This window comes from Amblyomma americanum, chromosome 1, assembly GCF_052857255.1.
Source record: "Amblyomma americanum isolate KBUSLIRL-KWMA chromosome 1, ASM5285725v1, whole genome shotgun sequence".
NCBI classification, from domain to species: Eukaryota; Metazoa; Arthropoda; class Arachnida; order Ixodida; family Ixodidae; genus Amblyomma; species Amblyomma americanum.
The window spans coordinates 323,958,650-323,978,686 of NC_135497.1; the positions used below are offsets into that span (position 1 = coordinate 323,958,650).

At 50.3% G+C, this 20,037-nt stretch overlaps 2 protein-coding genes across 2 annotated transcripts in view; both read left to right on the forward strand.

Annotated features, from left to right (window-relative positions):
• LOC144115419 (uncharacterized) overlaps nucleotides 1-20,037 on the forward strand; it is a 68,106-nt gene that overhangs the window by 22,478 nt on the left and 25,591 nt on the right. The window lies entirely within an intron of this gene.
• Nucleotides 4,973-19,157, forward strand: LOC144115418 (uncharacterized). Its single transcript, XM_077649811.1, has 4 exons — nucleotides 4,973-5,490; nucleotides 7,948-8,084; nucleotides 14,112-14,449; nucleotides 18,667-19,157. Exons 1-4 carry the CDS (start codon nucleotides 5,070-5,072, stop codon nucleotides 19,019-19,021), a joined length of 1,251 nt encoding a protein of 416 aa, XP_077505937.1. The 5' UTR covers nucleotides 4,973-5,069; the 3' UTR covers nucleotides 19,022-19,157.

Here is a 20,037-nt window from a genome sequence, read left to right on the forward strand (position 1 = left end):
GTCGCGAGAAATAATTCATCACAAGCTCTCTCTCGCCTCGAGGCTGGCTGTCGTGATTTGTTGATAAGAATCAACAGTATTTGTAGAAATTTTCCGCCGCCAACCTCTGGCTCTCGAACCCGGGTCTTTCGGGTCTGCAGCCGAGCGCCATAACCACTGAGCCACCGCGGCGGGCATTCGAGCTCTGGAGAAGGTGTGAGTGGATGAGCGGTACCGCATGTGGTCCCTCATTCCTTTCACGCCACAGCGCGGGGGGGGGGGGGGGGGGGGGCAGAAGTTCAAGCACATTCCGCAAAGAGAGCGCGCGCTTCGAGGAGCCACCGCTGCTGCGCGTGCAATCTTGGCGTCGGCGAGCGTTGTCGCTCAACTGTCCGTCTGCCTCTGAACAATTTGCGCCCCGTACCTGACGTAATCACATGCCGCTTATCACCGCTGCATTCGGCTGCTACTCGCGAGCTCTCTGTGCGTAGAATTTCTGCCGCGCGCTCGATATTTTTTTTTATTCCATGCATGGAGAAAGATCCATTGACTTTAATTGATGCCAACCTCATCGGATTTCATCGCCAATGCTCGTCTGCGCGGGCCTCCACTTCAGAACGAAGCCCAGCGCTAAAGCAGTGACGTTTTTAGCGTATGCTGTTAATGAACGAGCCAATTACCTTTGTTATGTCTGTTCTCCGTGGGTGCTTAAATGTTCTTTGTTTTCACTGTTCTGCAGTTATTCTAAGGTGCGCTAACTTCAAACTGCTGCTGCATGCTATGCAAGTGCCTCAATAAAATCAGTTTCATGAAATTTCTTCTTTCTGGGCATAACTAAAACGCTATGTCACGTAGGAATATTTTAGGTTTTACAAAGAATTCATGACACGCAAGATCATGAATGGCCAGCATTTAGGCATCTCTAGTTCTACCCCTGTATTGTTGCATGAAACTAGCAACAAGTCTACAGTTTACCCTGGGAGCACACGAGACCGTTCAGAGCGTTTACATTTATTTTGCCCAAAATGACCAACCACTTTCAAAGCAGCTGCAGAGCGATCGTTGTGGCAGATCTCATTAAGCGCTCTGCACTTACAGATCAACTGCAGAGGATCTTGCAGTGTACAAAGCTAATTAATTTCCATCGCGCCCGTACCAGTACGCTGTCGCCGGTCCTATCAGTCAAATTTATCATGGCCGTGTGATTACTTGAGGAGGCGTTCTTTAAGCCGTGTGGTGGTATGCACTACGCGCAGAGAAAACGTAAAATGCGCTTACCTCTCGCCATAAGCAGTGAACCAATGAAATAGAATTTCCTGAAAGAGGATAACGAAGGCGAGCTGAAAAAAAGCCTATAGGCGGTCTAAAGGGCGCATTTAGGGACCGCATTGCTGATGGGGTGAATGGGCTCCGATGTAAGAACAGACATAGGAATTTGAGGGTGACCACGACAACAGAAGGATATTCCAAGCTGCGACGTTGGAAAAGCTTCGGAAAACACACGTTTGCCTGCACAGACCAGCCTTAAATGCTTTCTAGAGCACCTACTGATGACTGTCGGATTAAACGACAAAAAAAGTAACTTTGGATTCGATGCAAGCGGATACAGGTGGAGACTGTGCCGCAACACTGAATGTTTTTTTTTGTTTTTTTACGCAGCACTGAAAGCGTAAATGGAGCCATGGCGCTGGGTGGCATTGGGAAAACATGTTAGCAGCGACTCCTTCAAACAGATGCCGGATTTCATTGGGGCCTTTTGTCGCGATATTTGCAGCTGCTTGCTGGCTTTTCCCGTGGTATTGTGGTTTATAGTTTCTCCCTCAAAAAGATGAGCCGATGAGAACTGAGCCGAGATATGACAAATGCTTCTCCAAAGCTTGATTACGTCGTCGCGTTCATGCGGGAGACAACGTTGCGATCGCAGCATGGGCCATTTTAACACCAGCGTGTCCCTTTCGCTTAAATCAGTTTCTGTGTTTCCTTACTGCACCCCTAACACGCATGCTCGCAAAGCCCATTGATCTTGTAAGTATAGAGGCGCTCTCCTCCCCTCGCCCGCTTTCCTCTTTAATTCTCTTCGGATTTTACTTTTCTAACGGTAGTGGGTGCTGTGTACCCAGCATGCCATTCTTTCCGCACTGCACCGAGAGGGGTGCAGCTGCCTCGTGCGGAGGTTGGGTCAGATCGCCGAGCGGCAGGCCAGTCGGTGCCCCGCTGCCGTACCGAACTTGAAGCGCTCACGTGCCAGACGAGATGGGGCCTCTCAAGCGACCACCCACCGAAGAAGAGCTCCTTGAAAGAAAACGTCGGCGTGCAGCCGCCGATACGCAGCAGAGGTGGATGATGTGAAGCAACAGCACGTACAACAGGTGCGGAAAGCCGCCCGACAAAGGCATGCTCGCGAAACCGCCGAGGAATGCGAGGCGAGGTTCGGAAAGATGCGTTTGGTTAGGCTTCGTCGTATCACTGAACAGCGTCTATTGCCGGAGCCGATGCCTACTCTGCGAAGCAGTTCATGCAAGACGAGTGCGGAGTGTCTTGCAGGGTGTGAAATATACGGTGGCTTACGTCGGACCTCACGGGTGTACTGGAGCGACACTACGGGATACTCTCATTACGTCGTTGTGTTCATAGTGAGTTTTGTCGTATCATGACGAATGCTCTCGCGTTTCATAGACAACCAGCCTAGTGGTTTCTGCAACATTTTTTCCCCTTTATTACCAGGCTTCCACGAACATTTGTTACACAAAACAATGCGCTAAAAAAACAAATAAGAAAACTGACATCTATTATGGGACCGGCATTGTAGTTCTTTAAGGTCGGTCACTGCGGCACATGAACTGGCGCTTTCTGCTCTTCAACAAAACGAGATATACTCTCACGGAAATACAGCCGCGGGTGCCTCGCGTCCGGATCACATTGAAAACTGGCGGCCATGCGAGACCGTCACGAAACAATGGAGGCCAATAGGCATAATGAGGTCAAACGGAAGCCCGTCATTTTCTATGCCGATATGTACGTAACTTGCAATTAATTCAAAAGTCTATAACTTTCCAGATGGCGAACTGAATTATTCAGTATTTTAATTCAAGCTGCGGCTAAAGGTTTACTTCGGACGTATCCTGTGCACTTTATTGCGCAGGAAGTGCTACTGCTACTGAAGTGCTACTGCATGCAGCATCTTGTATACCTCGTCGCTCGGCGCCAGAAAAAAAGGCAGTCGTCGCCAACTCCGTGACAATCGTTTTTAAAAACGACGATGACGTAGCTAGTTAGTCGGGCCTTTAGTCAGATTTCGTGTGAGATCTCTCTCACCCGACCCGACTCTCCTTAGCCTGAGCGCATGCCTGCGATGCAGCGAAGACCACTCTCACTGAGGCAAATTCTCGAGATTTATTTTCTGAAGAACGCTGATTGCGCAGCAGCCTTTACTGTCCACAGCGGACGGTATGCAACGACGTCGCGAAGTCATGGGGCCATTAGCCGGTGCGAGCCGAAGACAAAGAGAATATGGGCGTGATTCTTTGCGCACATGTCACACGGCCACAGATGGCCCATTGTGGAGAGCGCGAGCTTCCCAGCTCACTTGCACGGCCTTTGTGACTCAGACCCACTTGGGCAACCTTCTCATCGACAAGCAGATTAACGCGCCAGTTTGTCTTTAGTTTTGACGCTCTGCGATGGCAACGCAGACACCGCTCACCACAGGGGAAATTCCACGTGCTGGTATCGTTGTAAAAAGCTACCTTTTCAGCCTTTTCCGAGGACAAATCAGTGATTGTGATAGATGTCGCTTATTACACACCCTCTTCCGTCGTGCTTCACGGCAGCGGTGTTTCTTTCTGACCGTGGGTGAGAAGCACGTGGAGCTTTTATTTTTGCGTGATTGATGGCCGAGAAGGGCGAGCTCGAGGCAGTCCCATTTTCGAGTGTCAGAACTTGGAAGTGGCTGTGGCTGTGAAATATTGAAGGTCCGTGAAACAACTGTCTGTGATGATTTCGTGTCTATGTCTTTAGACTTCTATTGTTCCCTCTTTAATGGCAGCGTGGCGGGAGGTAAGGGGGAAGGTTCGGTACAGGCCATGGGAACGCAGGCAATCAACACCCGAACATACATTCGCGCGGCACGCCCTTATCACGTATGCTCTTCGAGATGCAGGCGTCGACGGGTGATCTGCTGTTCTGAGCAAGTAAATCAGGATATGCTGGTGCGTTATTTTCAGTGACGCATCATGGGCCAGTGGGATGCAACCCCCGCCACGAAGGGCGCAGAGTGATAAATGCCAGAATGGGAGAAAAAGGATGTTGGAGGGCCATTTTCGTTTCTGCTCTTGGTTTCTTTCAGCAATACACGCCTCATGAAACTTCGGCTTACGGCCCTCGTTTCCTGCAGCGCGTATGACTTTGTACGCAGGCCACTCCATCGAAGATGCCATTGTCTGTAGCAGTTTATGAAACCAGGGATGAAAAGCGCACCCGGCGTGCACAGTCTTAGTGCCAACCACCAGCGACGCACCGCACATGTTTGTACTGTGTTCACGCTTGTTGAAGCACAGTGCGGCTTCTCCGCTAAATTTCCATCTTCTTCATCTAGACACTTTTCTGTGGGCAGTGGTATTATCAAACACAGCTTCACTTTTGTAGCGATAGCTACATTACGGTAGCATTTCGAGCCTTCACCGTTGCGGCGCGCCACCCTGGGGCTGCGCCGCCACGCTGTCACGTGGTGCGGAGCAACTTCCGGCGGCGCGGCGCCGTGGATGATCACGTGGTTCGTCACGTGGTTGGTCACGTGACCAAGTTGCACTCGGCCAGCTGCAGCTATCGCGTTACTACTGGTTTAACCAGAGCTAAACCACTGCCAATTTTTTTTTTGCTACCTTTGACAGCTACTTTTCTTTGATCGTTCAATTTATAGGCACAAAGCTTCGTCGCCTTCGATTCCTCCTCCGTCTTCAGTGATGCTTCGAGCTACGCGCCGGTCGCGATCCGCGAGCCAGTGTCCCGAGGCACGCGTGCATCGGCATCCTCGCGATGGCCGTTGAAGCTGAGCAGCGCTGAAAATCGGTTCCAGGACCGGCTAGTGGAAGATGGCGGCACAGGGCTCCCGAGAGCAATCCCAGTACTCAAGACGCTCGTCCAGGTCCCAGAGGCGCGGCCGGCTTCCCAGAGCCCTCGCTGCAGAAGACAGACTGAGCGAAGCACGGGCCAGTCGCGAGCTGCCTCCGCCACCGCCTCCTCCGCCCCCGCAGCAGCACCCATGGGCCGACAGCAGGCAGTCGGCGGGGCGTTCGACGGCGAGTTCGCTCATCTCGCGACTCGGGAAGCATAGCAGCCGGCCGCCCAGCTCCATGCTGGACGAGGAGGCAGCCATGCGGCGGAGCGCGACGTCTGTGGCCGGTGCCGCGTCGGGCATGACGCCGGTGCGCCTGACCAGGTACTACGGGCCACCTCGGCTGGGGCGCGAGCGCCAGGAAGAGGAAGCCGCAGAGTTTGGGCCCCACGTTGATGGTAAGCGAGCCTGATCTCCCACAAATCGCACTGGTTTCGCACTGGCGTTCTTTGAAGTTCAGGGCTAAACGTGAAGGCGGTTTTTATGCGGCCGCGTACGATGCCGCTGCAGTAAGAGATTGTAGACAGGTTTAATGCATCTGTCTTGGCTGTTTGGTTCGTTATGCATGGGGAACAAAAGCGAGATACGAAAAATGACAGACAGGAGCTAACTGCGAGAATTCTGTTGACCGACGACATGTACGAAAAGTAACGCAGAAAAGCGCGATACAGCGCACTGTTTTCTGTTACCGTTAGAATATGCCCCAACCGGCCCAAGTAACTACAATTTTAAGGAAAACATATAGCCGAATGCCAGCTCTTAGCTCGTTGCTCAGTTTCGCGCCGTCCTCTGCGTCGCCGTCCGCAAAGCACGCTGTAAGGAAGACGGTGACGACAAAGCGTCAGCCGCGCTTCTTCGTCATCGCTGATCACGCGATTGCGAGCGTACTGCTTGAGCTGTCCGCACCCGCTGGTGGTTCCTGCCCGATCTGCCTTAGCAGCTCCGTAAATCTCTTCTTCATATAGAATAGCGTTTTCAATGCCTTAGCTCTTCTTGTCCTGTTCCTCAGCTCAGTTTTAGTGCCGTCGGCGTGGGCGCCGTCCGCAGCCCAGACCTTGGCATCGCGCCAAGATGGTGCGCGCCTGGAACGTCACGGCGTGTTTACGTTTTGAAAGGAGCGCCAGCGGCGGTGGCTGCTTCGGCAAAGTTGGCAGCGCGTCAGGACGCTGCTGCGGTCGGCTGCGGCAGTATTCTAAGATAGCCGGCGACACTGTGCGGAAGGGGCGCGGCGCACAAGGCGACGCGTGTCGTCGTACATGCATGTAGCATCGGAGGGGAGCCTAGTAGCTTAGGTCCGAACTCTTATGAAAATTATTCGCTCTCACACCACAGCTAACACTAAAATATTCGCGTTACACACTGGTAACCGTCCTGTGAGTTTTTTTTTTGTCTCACCCACTCCTGAAAAGTAGTTAATAATGGTCATGACAACACATTGACATCGCGGCAACCTTAAAATCTTAGCAAAGAGCACGCTATAGCCGTGACAAGTCAAGTTGGTTCCTGTTTGAGTCGTTTGCCTTCCTGCGCCCTTTGTGGTGTTAAGCGTACTTACAGCTCTGTATACCTTTCGTGAAGCTTCACAGTCCTTTTTGCCAAATAAGCTATTTATCTAAATTAGTTTTATGTCGTTATACTTTTTAACTATTCCTAAGTATGAGTGGTTTATCGACTGTTTGATACTGTTCTTTAATTTCACTCTAGTCAAGTTTTATCGACGCTATTCCCCGTTTGAATTTTTTAACCCACATCTTAGCTTATAGATAGTAAGCCTTATTTCCTGTTGTAATTTTAATTTTTGTTTTGCATTTAAAGTTTTTCTTTTTTACTCCCGACTGAGCTTTCAGCTCTATAGTCTTTTTACGCATTTTGCCTCGTGTGATCTTAATTTGAGCTTTCGCGAGGAATTAGTTCTCGCTAAAAGCTGTCTGTCTTTTTCACGGTTTGCCAATCCGCCGCCGAAGCTTAGTGGCGTTCGAATGCCGAGCCCAATGCCGCGGAATTAAATCGCGGCCGCAGAGGCTGCATTTCGATTGAGGCAAAGTATAAAAGTTCCCGTGCGCTGTGTGATTTCAATGCCCAGTCGATGAAAAAAAAAATACAAAACTGGGGTTCCCTCAATTTAACTAAACGGTTTGTCGTTTTGTCGTAACCACAGACTTTTCTCCAGGATTGTATTTTTCTGTATTACCGTATTGCAGTGGATCTCTTTATAACGAAGCAGTTTATAACGAAATAATTGATATAGCGAAGGAATGACGATTCTTTTTGGAAGCTCGGTCAACACTGGCTATAACGAAGTAATTGTTGGGCCTCATAAACTTCGTTATAACGAGTTTCAACTTTATTTTTCTATGGTATGTTTCTGTAGTTCTGTAGCTACGACCAGCGACGGCACAGCAATGCAGAATATTCTGTTTCTGCAACAAAAATTTGCGTTGGTATGACAAATTCGTGGTCAAAAATACTGCAAAATCTGCTGTGAGAACAAAGAATTTTCTGTTTTTTTTTGTTTACTGGGATAAGCGTAAACGAAGGCCAATGGGTAGAAGTTAAGAGCTTCTCACTATGGCGCCTTTTTCTCCTTGCTTCCTTTCACTTTCACTTTCTTCTATTCTCCCCTCACGGCGCAGTTCAGGTTTCCATCGAAGCTCTACATTTAGTGCGCCTTTCCTTTCTTGTCTTTTGACCGATCCTAACTCGTACTCAACAGCCAGCAAGCCAAGGCGTACATCTAAAGGATACCGACCTTTCTCGGTTAAAACCAAATTAAAAAAATGATCGGCTTAAGGTTACCAGTTTTTTTTTTTCGGTTGCGACCGAAACAGCCTCCCACCCCTAGCTATGATTCGCAGGAAGCAGAACCTGGGAGGTTGGTGGAGAAATGCCTGGTCGACGCCTTGACCGCGCGCCCCTCGCAGCTGACGCCGGTGGGTCCCGAGTGTCCAGGAGGTCAGCGTCTAGGCAGGCACGCACCGTGGCTGAGTGCGTAGTGAGTATTGAAATTGCCGGCTTCAGATTGTGGCGCGTGGCAGTAGCGATGCGCATCAATTTTCCCCGTTTATTTATTACTGAAATGCTCCAGACGAGGGGCGTTACACGATGGATGGGTACACTCTGAACACGAACGCGCCTATATGGGAGTAAAAAGGAAGTAAGCGGTCCTCTGGGGAGTAAGCTGCATTTTATAAAATGGAGCGCGCTACAGGATAGCTTACCCTCGTTTTACACCTTTCGTGTTTAGAGTGTACGATGTATGCTGACTGACTGAGCAAGACTAATTGTGCGCGACGTCGATGGGCAGTTAATTCCTGTCGGTGACTTTCAGGATGAAAAATGAACGACGGCTGCGTTTTTATGGAGGCAAAACGCTAAGGCGCCCGTGTGCTGTGCAATGTCAGTGCACGTTAAAGATACCCAGGTGGTCGAAATTATTTCGGAGCCCTCCACTACGGCACCTCTCTCTTCCTTTCTTCTTTCACTCCCTCCTTTATCCCTTCCCTTACGGCGCGGTTCAGGTGTCCACCGATATATGAGACAGATACTGCGCCATTTCCTTTCCCCCCAAAACCAATTATTATTATTAATTATTAACTGTTAATTGACGGTGATTGAAGCGACAATTAATGTTATGTAAATGCTCTGTATCGTGTTCTCTTCCGAAGGCCCCGCGTTTTGCCGACGAAGCGTCGTTATTTTTCGCGTGTTTTACGCCGTCACGTCGGCTGAGCCACAGGAAATTCTACCTCAGATAAAACCTCCCTGGGAAATTTTTCATCCCTGACGTTTGCAGGCCGAATAGGGCGCCCCGAATGCCACTCCTCTGAATTCACGAGGGTTTGAATGCATCTCCGTAAACAAAAAAGCACATCGTGTCCACTGCTAACTCAACTGCAAGGCCAACGAAGTAGGCATGCTGATAATTGAGAAACTGGCAGTTCTAATTATGTAGTCTGACCGAGCAGTCGGCATTAGTTAATAACTTTGTAAGGGCGCGTTAGCTTTTGCAAAACGTTTTGTTGATAGTGCCGAGTAAAATACAGTGTTGTGTATCGCACTGGATACAGTCCTATTCAAGTCAGTCAACGCTATACTTTTGATGCTCGCGTGATCGGTGGCACGGAGCGTTGCTTCCAGCAGTGTTCGTCGGGGCGCTGCGGCTGTCAGTCAAGCCAGGCGCATACCACGACGGGTACACAAGGAATCAATCTGAAGGTTATCGCATTCTTGTCGAAGCAGACAGCCCGTGCAGCACCTGTAGCAGACCAACTGTTTCAGTAGGGCGAATTGCAAACAATTCTTCATGAAGTGTCAAAAAGTGTCCCCAACGCACACTGCTGCCAGCAGCTCTGCTTCGCCCGGGAAGCCGAAATGCCGCGTGCACCACTGCTGTGTGCACACGCACCGCTGCTAGAGCGCTCCACTATTCAAAACAGTATTCTTCAAAACAGTTGCATCAGTTGCGCTCTCCCTGACCAAAATGCCTTCTCGCTCTTGCTACGCACCCCCCAACCGTTGCCGTCTCTCTCTCTCTCTCTCTCTCTCACACACACACACACACACACACACACACACACACACACACACACACACACACACACACACACACACACACACACACACACACACACACACGCACACGCACACACATACACACACACGCACGCACACGCGCACACATATGCACGCGCACACGCGCACACATGCACACACACGCACGCACACGCACGCACACGCGCACACATATGCACGCGCACACGCGCACACATGCACACACACGCACGCACACGCGCACACATACACACACACGCACACGCACACAAAGTTCCGGTTTCTCTGTCACGAAATTCCCCGATTGGTAAAGAGCGGTCACATAGCCTTGCGACGTCGTCACAATTGACCTGTCCACCGTGGCAACCTGCCCATCGTGGCACATGACAATGAATTGAATTCAAATAAATTCGATGTATTTGCCACCCGCCCACCGTTGCGCTGCTGAGCATCAGTGCAAGATAGTGTTCCTGTATACGGGAGCATATACAGGAACACTAGTGCAGGAGCTCGGGAAGAGCAACGTGGGTCTCACAGGCCTCATAGGTGGCTGTGTTTGAAATAGCCACATCGCTTAACCGGTTCGCCACTGCGCCAGGGGTGGTATGAGGACGCCCCCCCCCCCCAAAAAAAAAAAAAAAATCTAAGATTGCGATTGAGTGTGTCTTGATGTCATCATCACGTGACCACCGCTAGACCAATCATAAGGCACCGCCAGATTTGAAAATTTGAGGATTCCCAAAATATGAAAGTTGGCCTACCCCCTATAATTCTGAAGGACGCCCGAAATTTTGGAAATAGGCCCACCCCGTAAAATGAATTAAGGTGGGTTATTGGGACTTGTAGGTCGGATTAGGATAATGCAACATAATTCAATGGAGGGTACTCGAACATTCTAGGAGGTGTTGACTCATGTGTACCATATGAGGGTAATGGAACCGGTTCCAACCAGAGTTTTGGAGGAAAATTTGCAGGAACATTATACACTCATTGTGGAAACTATAGCAGGCGACCTAGATGCTATCGCATTTTATTCTTTAAGAAAGTGGTTAAGAAGGGCTCCAAGTTTTTTTATTTCTACTGTCTCAGAAACGATCACGCCTTTTTTTCCCTCCCCCCCCTACGTTTTATATACGCTGGCGTATATCATCACAGCTACCCTGTGCCAACTGCTGCCTGGCGCAGAGCCAACAACGCATCAAACCATCCAACATGCGCGAGCGATCACCTCGTTACGCATCCATCTCTGGCAGGGTATTAACGCAACGGCGTTAAGGGTCCTGTTCGGCGGAGAAACTACTGTAGTTGTTGACGTGTCGAGAAAGTCAGAATTGGGCGAAATAGTACTGGCGTCACAATCAGGTGACCTTGCGCCGGTAATTCAAACACCCCAAAACGATAACACAGTGCAACAGTGATGACGTCACTGAGCAATTACTCATTGGTCTACACGGTCGTGGCGTCGTTCAACCGCCATAACGTAGTGCCTCTGAACAAAGAAAAGCAATTGCGCAGGAAAGAAAAATGGTCAAGCGGTGGGTCTGAAATCGCTACTCCTTGGCCACTGAGGAACGTTCGTACGTCTTGGCTAAAGGGAGGCCTTGTGTGTCTTGAGGTAAAGTGAAATATGGAAGCGTCCGTGTCTGCGAAGTCAGATGCACATGACCCCAAGACGCTGAATGGACCCATTAACGCTATCGCGTGATACCCGTAGGGCGGAGCTTAAGCTTAAGCATCATCTGGCATAAGTGTCCCCCAACGTTTTTTTCCTGTGTTAAGCACGAATCATGAAGAAGCCAGCATGCCTGAGCGGGCGCACAAACTGAGCTGGCAGCAAAAGTATTTTCTAGCAGAGATAGCGGCCCAGAACTATGTGGAGGTTTTTGCCGATATTCTTATGGTAGGCAGACGGTAAGCACAGCAAGTTGCATGTTGACAAATGAACCCGTTTTTCTTAAACTGCTACGAGCCCTCGTTTTCACGCATATATTAATTCGCAATCGCTGGTCCGTCTCTGGATGCTGACTTCTTCGTTCATTTACCTCTCCCGCATCTGTCGCCGTACCACTTAAGTGATCCTCCGCGGTGGCACAGTGGACATAGAATCGCGGTCGCATCTCAGTGGGGCCGAAATGCAGGAGCGCCCTTGCGCTGTGTGATGCCAGTGCTCGTTAAAAAACCCTGGCTGTCGATGTCGAATTTAATCCAGAGCCGTCCACTGTGGCTTCACTTATTGCCTCTGGCACGTTGTTTCTCAAGTGTCACCACTAGCTCTGCGCTTTGCTATACTGTCTGCCGGCTCGAGCGCGTGCATGCATACTCTCCACGAGAAGCCGAACAGCTTTCTTCAATCGCGGAACAAAGGTCGTGAGGCTTAGCTGGATCGAATCCCGTCGCCAACGGCTCTCCCTTACAAAAATGACTTTTGAGCTTCAGATGACGCCTTGTTGTCCCCTTGTTGAATCAACTGGAAACCAACATGAACCCAATGTATGTTGAGCCTACTCAACATCTGGTAAACAAAATTTTGGTTGGTTATACTCAGCATAGCCCATATCGTAGAATTTAAGTTAATTCTCAGCTGTAGCAGCTTTTGCAGAGCATACAAATCGTAAATTTAGGGCCATAGGAGCATTTGCAGAGCCATGCAAATGGACTCCTTGCAGAAAGTATTCCACAGGGCAAGTACTCCTCTGCATTGCATATTTCGATAGATTAGGGGTACGATCTCACATAAATGACAAGTTAAGCGAAAACTGAATATATTGTGTTAGTTATAAGCACTGTGGAACATGACAATGATATGTGCTGACACGTCGCATCGTCTAACTGTTCGTAATGAGCAGGTTTCTCCGAGAGAGAAAATATCTTGCTGCATCTTGCATATGTAGTGCTCGGTTTTCGAAATCCTGTGGAAACCTACTCATTAATATTTTTCTAGCTAACTGCAATTCAGATGATGTGATGGCAAGCCTTGAATACTTTAATTTAGTTAAGCTAAGTCTGCGCGAATAGCAAAGGACTAGAGTCAAAGAAACGATTACAACATCACGCGTGCGCTGGTGTCGTGTTCGTTTCCTTGCCTCTTCTCCATGTTCTACCCGCCTAGTCTTACGTTTCCTCGAAACGAACCAACTAGTTCTTAAGAACGTCCCACTGTAGCTTTAATTCTGTTCTCGGCTTTTCTCTTGGAGGCTCTCTGAGCAGCAAATTAGCATGGGTTGGCCTATGATGATGATGAAGATGATGTGAAAAACAATGTCTTCTATGGTCGCCAGGGAAATCAAGCAGACCACACATGCTCTACTTGCACGATTTCTCTCAGCACTAGCACCTTCTGCATCACAATAGCAAGTGACCAAAACCAGGAGGCTGTTGGCCATAGTCATGCCGACTTCAACAAAGTTATTGTTGAACGTAGGCAACACATTCACTGTTGAGCAATTTCTGTTGAATTTGTGTTGAATCGTGGCAGTCGTGTCTAAGCCTAAGTGAAATCAGGAATAACTTTGACATGTGTCGTGTAAGCAAAACCTTATCGCATTATGCATATTAAAGCATTCAACACCTGTTATGACTCTCGTAAACCGCTCAAAACTCTTTTCTTGCACAGAAAAAAGCACCAGTGATGCAATATGCTCTTTGGAGGACTTGTACGTGCGCTCATAAAAAGGGCGCTTAATTAGTGCTTTATTTTTGTTGTTTATGGATGAATCAAGGTCTTCAACTAACAGAACGTCGCATGTGAAGTTTATTACTTCTGATACACATAAAGTAATTAAATAGTAACAAGAATAGCTTATATAACATTGCTGGTCGGCTGGGCAACACCTGCGCAGATGCGGACACCCCTGTGTAGGAGTATGTAAGGGTGAAGATCAGATCGCGCTTTAGATGAAAAACTTGTGAACTCGTAGTTCGTGTTATAGCATTGTGCAATACTGCTTTATGCTCTTTATCTGATGGTCGTATAGGGCGGAGTGTATCTATTTATGTACACACACACGTGTGTGTGTGTGTGTGTGCGCGCGTATGTGTGGAGCACTACATGACTGGTGCTGTCAGCATCCCGTGAACGTGAAATTGCAGCAATAAATATGAATATACCGTCGAAAATTGCATCGGTAGTTCGTCATCTGGTGCAATACGAAGGTATTAGAATTTTTTTTACCGCAGCCGAAATACAGAATGATTTTTTGAATCACCCCAATAATTTCAACTTGGATTCAACATGAAAGCAATGCAGAAAATGTGTTTAGAATGCTCAACTCTGGCACGGTGGCCACTTTTCTGTTGAAATTCTACGCTGCCTCAACAATCGACCAACGCAGGCCCTTCCTGGTCTCAACATGAATTAAAGATAGCATGTTGTGCCCGCTCTGAAAAACTTGCACATAACTTCAACGAGCATTTTTGTACGGGCTTCCCTCCTGCGCTGCCGTCGAGTCTTTTACGTGCGACTGCGCAGGCCCCAGCCTCTACACCGCCGCGACCGGCGCGTTCGAAAGATGCGGGCGACCGGCCGCACAGGACCCTGGAGATGACCTTCGCTATGGGTGCCTTCGTCTGCGTCGCCACGCTGGTGGTGGCGTTCGTGGTTCGAGCGTGGATGCCGTACGAGGCCCGGTCGGACCCGTTCTGCCGCAGCGACGCGTGCTTGGCGCATGTGCGACTTATTGAGGCCCGGATAGATAGGGGGGTCGACCCCTGCGTGGATTTTGACGCCTACGCCTGCTCCCGCTGGAAGCCGGCCTCGGAGTTCTACGGCCACGCCTCGGCCTTGACGAACGTCCTCTTGGACAACTGGTGAGAACGCAACGTATGTGGGTATCCTGCGTGCAGTGGATAATATTTTCTTTCAGCGTTAGCTATAGCGTGGTTAACAATATTGCTCTTCCGATATGGTAACAAACTCCTTTGTAATAACAAGCCCTTAACGTTTCATTTTTTCCACGATATTACTCAGGGCGCCAGTGCGGACACGTTTTAAAGATGTCGCCCCAGTTCCGTTTATTTAAACTGCAACGCGAGGTGATTTCAGTTCTGCTGGGGCATATTTGTTTGTCTTTTATTCTGTGTACATCATGTTTGTATTATGTCCTGTTTCAAGTTATGTGCTGAAATTTTTGAACTGGGCTTTGCGTACTGTATTCGTGGTCGTTCTTTTTGTCATGCATTTTAAACGAGTGTCCAATTTTGGGAGTGGGGAAAGGGGTAGCACTTTGTCAGGCATTTCACTACCTTTTCCACAAACCATTAGATACCCGTAAAAATTACTTTGATCAAGCACGCTTTCTAAATCGCAAGGCATTCGTACTTGGTGAACGCAGTACGCCGCCATGAAAACTCTCGACCATATATTACCGTCTTAAGAAACACAGCTCCTGGAGATATCTTGTTACTTCTTTCAACTCGATTTTGAAAGACGTTTTGACGCAACTTCTGACCAGGCTTAGCTGTCCAGTGCTTTGATGCACTCTGTCACTTTGCAAGAGGGGAGGCATCACTATATTCAAGGAAGGCGGCTGCTAGTTGTAAACAATTCTTTTTTGCATGACTAAGAAGAGAGCGAGGTAAAACTGCCAACTTTCGGCAACCTTTTTATGGGAAGAGGTACCAGAAATAGCTCTATCGAAGCGTCCACGACAGCGCCTACTGTTAAGACGACCCGCGTGATGTGACCAGTATGGCATGTTGTCGACAGGGCCCGCTCACCACCAAACAAGGCTCGTGTGGCGCAAGTCCACTTGGATCGCAATACCACAAATTGTATATTCTTGAGGTCGTCCACGCACTGGCCCGCTCGTACTGTCGAGGCCTATCTGGATAACATTCTTACCATCCGGTTGGTGAAAGCACATTTTCGTTGGCACACAATACGACGGCAGAGAGCGTCAGCCTGAACCTCAGCCATTCATTTGAGGTTGTCTCCTTACGCCCCCACCTCACTTTTCCAGCGGCCACGAGAGACCTCACTCAGCCTCACCTCAACCTCATATTATGATGTTGATGTCGGGTGCTGAACCTCCCCAATGCAGCTGTGGTTGTAAAAACACTAAGCCAGGCTCCAGGCGAGGGTGAGTGTTTCGTCGGAGGAAGGGGTGGGGGCGGGGGAGAAGATTTTTCGGAATGCCTCATCAAATGGCCTTCATGCACGAAATTACATGAAGTGCGTATTGGCGTAAATTTACAGGGTCTCCAACTCCCTTAGGCCCCCTAAGATGGCCTGCTTTGCCTGCTTACCGTGAATAAAATAATAACCGGACCATTATTTTTCCTTGGCGCAACTTTATTCGTAGAAATGAAAGAGGAACGAGAGATGGACCAGTGGAATGATCTGAGAGGCCCTTTGAAGAGATGGATGACTGACGACGAACCGCTCTGTTTGCAGGTTCAAAAACTTTCTCAGCACCTTATCAAAGGGTTCGCAACTGATACCTACGACCCTTAAGCTACAAGCCATGCTCAACGCTTGCATGACCTCCACCAACGGGCCTCAAGGGGCTCCTTTGCGAATGCTTAAGGCGTTCATGAGAGAACGGAAGATACCATGGCCCGACAAGCCCCTTCCAGATGCCACTCCACTGGGCGTACTTCTTGACTTCGCTTTGAACTGGGCAGTAGACTTTTGGTTCGAAATACGGATGCTGCGCAATTCCAGGGGCACCATGGGTATCGTACTCGCTCCTGGCAACTTCTTCATGTTGTGGGGTAAGCCCCTAAGGAACATCGTTCCATCCGACCGGTACTTCGAGTACTGGAATGGTTTCTACGCGGCGTTTGCTGGGTCCGGAGGTCAACCCAAGAGCGCCGCCAGCGAAATTAGGAGGATCGCAGACATAGAGGAGGACGTAGTCATGACATTGTCCAGTGCATTCGAGCGGCAGAGCAAGCTACCTCTTCGGTTCATGCTTCAAGAAATCGAAAAGTACACCAGCAGAATTCCGGTCAGCGATTGGACGGAAGCGTTCGAAACTAACGTCCATCTTCTGCCCGACCATGTGGGTGTCAGCGACATTGCACTTCTCGAGGCAGTCAACAAGTTGTTCGCAAAGTACACCAGATCAGAGCTGCTGCACCACCTGTCTTGGTTTTTTGTTCAGGTCTTCGCCCCATTTGGAGACGTACAGTTGAACGTGGCAGACATCAATGACGAGAGGGCAGCCAAGCAGCGACAAGTCTTCTGTGTCACCCAGGCAGAGGCAGCTTACCGCGTGCTCGTGGCGGCGTTGTACCTGCAGCCGCTGTTGGAGGCCAACCAGAAGAGAGCTGTCGAAGACCATTTTGAGAGAGTAAGGCGAGTGACCGTTCAGAAGATCGCCAACGTGTCCTGGAGTGACAACTTGTCCAAGTACATGGCAACTGTCAAGCTGCAGCAGCTGCAGACTTTCCTCTGGCCGCCCTCCAACATGCTGACTGCGAGCGGCCTCTCTTACCTCTACGCCGATTTCGCGTCCAACGCGAGCACCGTCATTGAGTTCTGGCGCGACGCCCACGAACATGTGCGTGCCCTGCGGGACAAGTCCTTCTACGGCACGCCCATGACGAAGCTCCCCGCCGCATCCTCCCCTCCCCTGGTCCGCTACGACTACCTCCGCAACGCAGTCGTCCTGTCCGTAGCGGCACTGACGACGCCGCTGTTCGCGTTGCACGCAACCCCGGCGATGCTGTACGGCGGCCTCATGTTCTCATACGCGCTGGAGGTCGTACGGGCCCTGGACCGTACAGGGATGAAGGTGGACCCGCACGGCGACGTGGCGGCCAAGTGGGCCTCGTCGAACTGGGAGAAAGGCGTCACTCGAAAGCACAGCTGCCTGGCACCCACCTTCGCGTCGCCCTTTCCGGAGATACCTGGGCTCGAGGTGGCCCACGAGGCCTTCGAGATAGCCCTGAGCAGCGCTGCTACCCATGGGAAAGCGTGGCGCACCACGGATGCCTTCAGCGAGCAGCAGGTGTTCTTCATAAGCGCCTGCTTCACGCTGTGTCGCTTGAACCGCACAGCGGCATTCCTTCGCGGAGACTGCAACAAGGCCTTCTCCAACTCCCGGCAGTTCGCAGATGCTTTCCGCTGCGTTCCTGGCTCGCCCATGAACCCACTGAGAAAGTGCACCTTTTTTGACTGAGCCGTTTTTCAGCGGAGCTTTGTCAACGAGTGGCCATCAATTCCGGCACAATATATCGTCTTCTCCCATCATGTTCTACCACGTTACAGCATTTGTGAGGGATGTGGCATGCATAAAGTCGTAGCTGTGGTAAAACAGGTGTTCTTTTAAGGCTGCCCGGAATATTCACTCTACTACCTGTTTTAAGTGTGGTTTTTTACGCATTTTGATCGACATAAACTGATGGCGTCCGTCATAGCCATGTTCTTACTCGCTATGAGCCGTTACGTAGAGCTTAGGAGAGTAGAAAAGTCAGTTTTTCCTAAAAGAACTAAGCTATCGCGGTTTTCCGCAGTTGTTCCCAGGGCTTGCGCATTTGCCGATTGGCTATCGACACCTTGTCTTTGCGGAATAGACCATTCTAAAGATCTTGTTCTGGTTGTCGTACGTGGTTTTCATGGCCTGAACAATATTTTGATTCAATTTTCGACGCAACTCTTCAAGTCTCGTATCCGTCATTGGCTCAAGCCCGGCGATTACGAAGGCATGACATCCAAATCATAGCCAGTTGCTTGGGGAAATCACAAAAAACGAAAAAAAAAACTGAATGTAAATGAAATATTGTGGTGGCCATGACGACCACATACGACAACCACAACAAGGAGGAGGAGAAGGACTTTAATGGAACAGGAGAGTTCTGCCTGGTTGTCGGCCTGGCATGCTACTCCAGAACCATGCAGAACCGCCGTAAATGAGCATGAGCTGTGGGCGGCTGGCGGAAGGAAATTAGATTGGCCAACGGGCGAACTCGGAAGTTAGCGGTTACGGGGTAAAAGCCACTATAACACCGCACTCTGTCAGCTCGAGTTTGAGTGTCTCATACACCCTAGCTGCCACGCCTCTTTCCCTTTTCCCTCGCAGGAGACGCTCGACGCTGAACGCGGCGGCCCCGGCCGATGTGGAAGTCAACCAGGAGCAGCCCGGCGAAGACGCCGAAATGCGCGAGGCAGCGGTGGCGGCGGCGGCAGCACCGCCTCAGCCCTGGCCTCTGGCCATGCGGCCGGCTGCCGTGATGCCGCATCGCCTGGCGGCGGGGGGCGCGGCGGCGCAGGCGCTCTCCTCGGACCCCGAGGAGCTCTTCTGCCTAAGCCTGGCGGCGCGCCTCAAGAGACTTCTGCCCCGCGAACGACACATGGCCAGGATGAAGATGCTGCAGACACTGCACGACTTGGAATCTGGCGAGAACATCGGAGAGTTCGCGCTAGGAGACCCGTAGATGGTGCACGACATTACGGTGGACGAGACAGAAGGAGACTTCAGCGAACAACCCCCTCATCAGCCGGCAGAAACTTGTAGCTTTCTTTTTGTTTTTTTTTTACTAGGAATGAAAATACATTGTCTGTTGGGTGGCATGCGCATGCCTCATCACTACAGCATTTGCTTTCAACACATTACAAATCAGAATGGACTGAAGTGAGCTACTTGGTGAGATTCGAGGACTGACAGCTGAGTGCAACCGAGAGTGCACAGTCAGTTGCCCTCAGCGAGGAATAAACAAGCTCGATACTTCGAAAGTAAGCGATTGTAAAGTCTAAGTTAAGCCGAAAGTTAGCCGAGTTGGTGAACGTTCATGATTAAAATGCAGCGCAAAGAAAACACGACAGACAGAAATGACGACGCAGACAAGCGCTAGTCTGCGTCAAGCTGTCTTTCGTGTTTATTTGCGCTATATTCGACGTCATGTCGAACTCTAGCTTTCGTCACCGTGCCAAGGTAGCTCATCTCGTAAGTTTTATGGCGCATCACGTCTGTTCAGACAAAGATCATGCGCTACTAAAGGTCACTGCATTAATACACTCAGCATGGTTAGCTGATGAAGGTCAAGCCTGTGGAAACCTTTTCCCCCCTCCATTTCGATGCGGCCCATCTTCATCGTCGGCCGTCGGGACGGGCAGCACCGCCTGGGCCAGGAGGGAAGTCTCCCTCATGGGGGAAAGGGAACGGCGACGGGAGCGCCACCTCGTAGGTTACGCGGAATTCTGCGGGACCGGACACAGTCTCTTCGGGATCCGGCCAGCGTTACGAGCGGTTGGAGCCGCACGCTTTCGTCACCTTCCGCGGCAAGCACACGGGGATCCATTGTGCCTTGCCGCTGGACTTCTGGTTCCAGGCAGCGAAGCGAGTGCATCAAAACGCGCGCTCTGGTCGCATTCCCCAGCAAATGCTAGGGAATTGTTTTGCCTCAAGCATGCGGCGCGCACGGGAAAACCCGGCCGCCATTGTCGGCGCATA

Bases quoted from the DNA above. Each gene is read 5' to 3' on its own strand.
- LOC144115418 (XM_077649811.1), top strand. From the start codon at position 5,070: ATGGCGGCACAGGGCTCCCGAGAGCAATCCCAGTACTCAAGACGCTCG. The intron at 5,491-7,947 runs GTAAGCGAGCCT...TATGATTCGCAG, and splicing joins GTTTGGGCCCCACGTTGATG to GAAGCAGAACCTGGGAGGTT. The intron at 14,450-18,666 runs GTGAGAACGCAA...TTTCCCTCGCAG, and splicing joins AACGTCCTCTTGGACAACTG to GAGACGCTCGACGCTGAACG.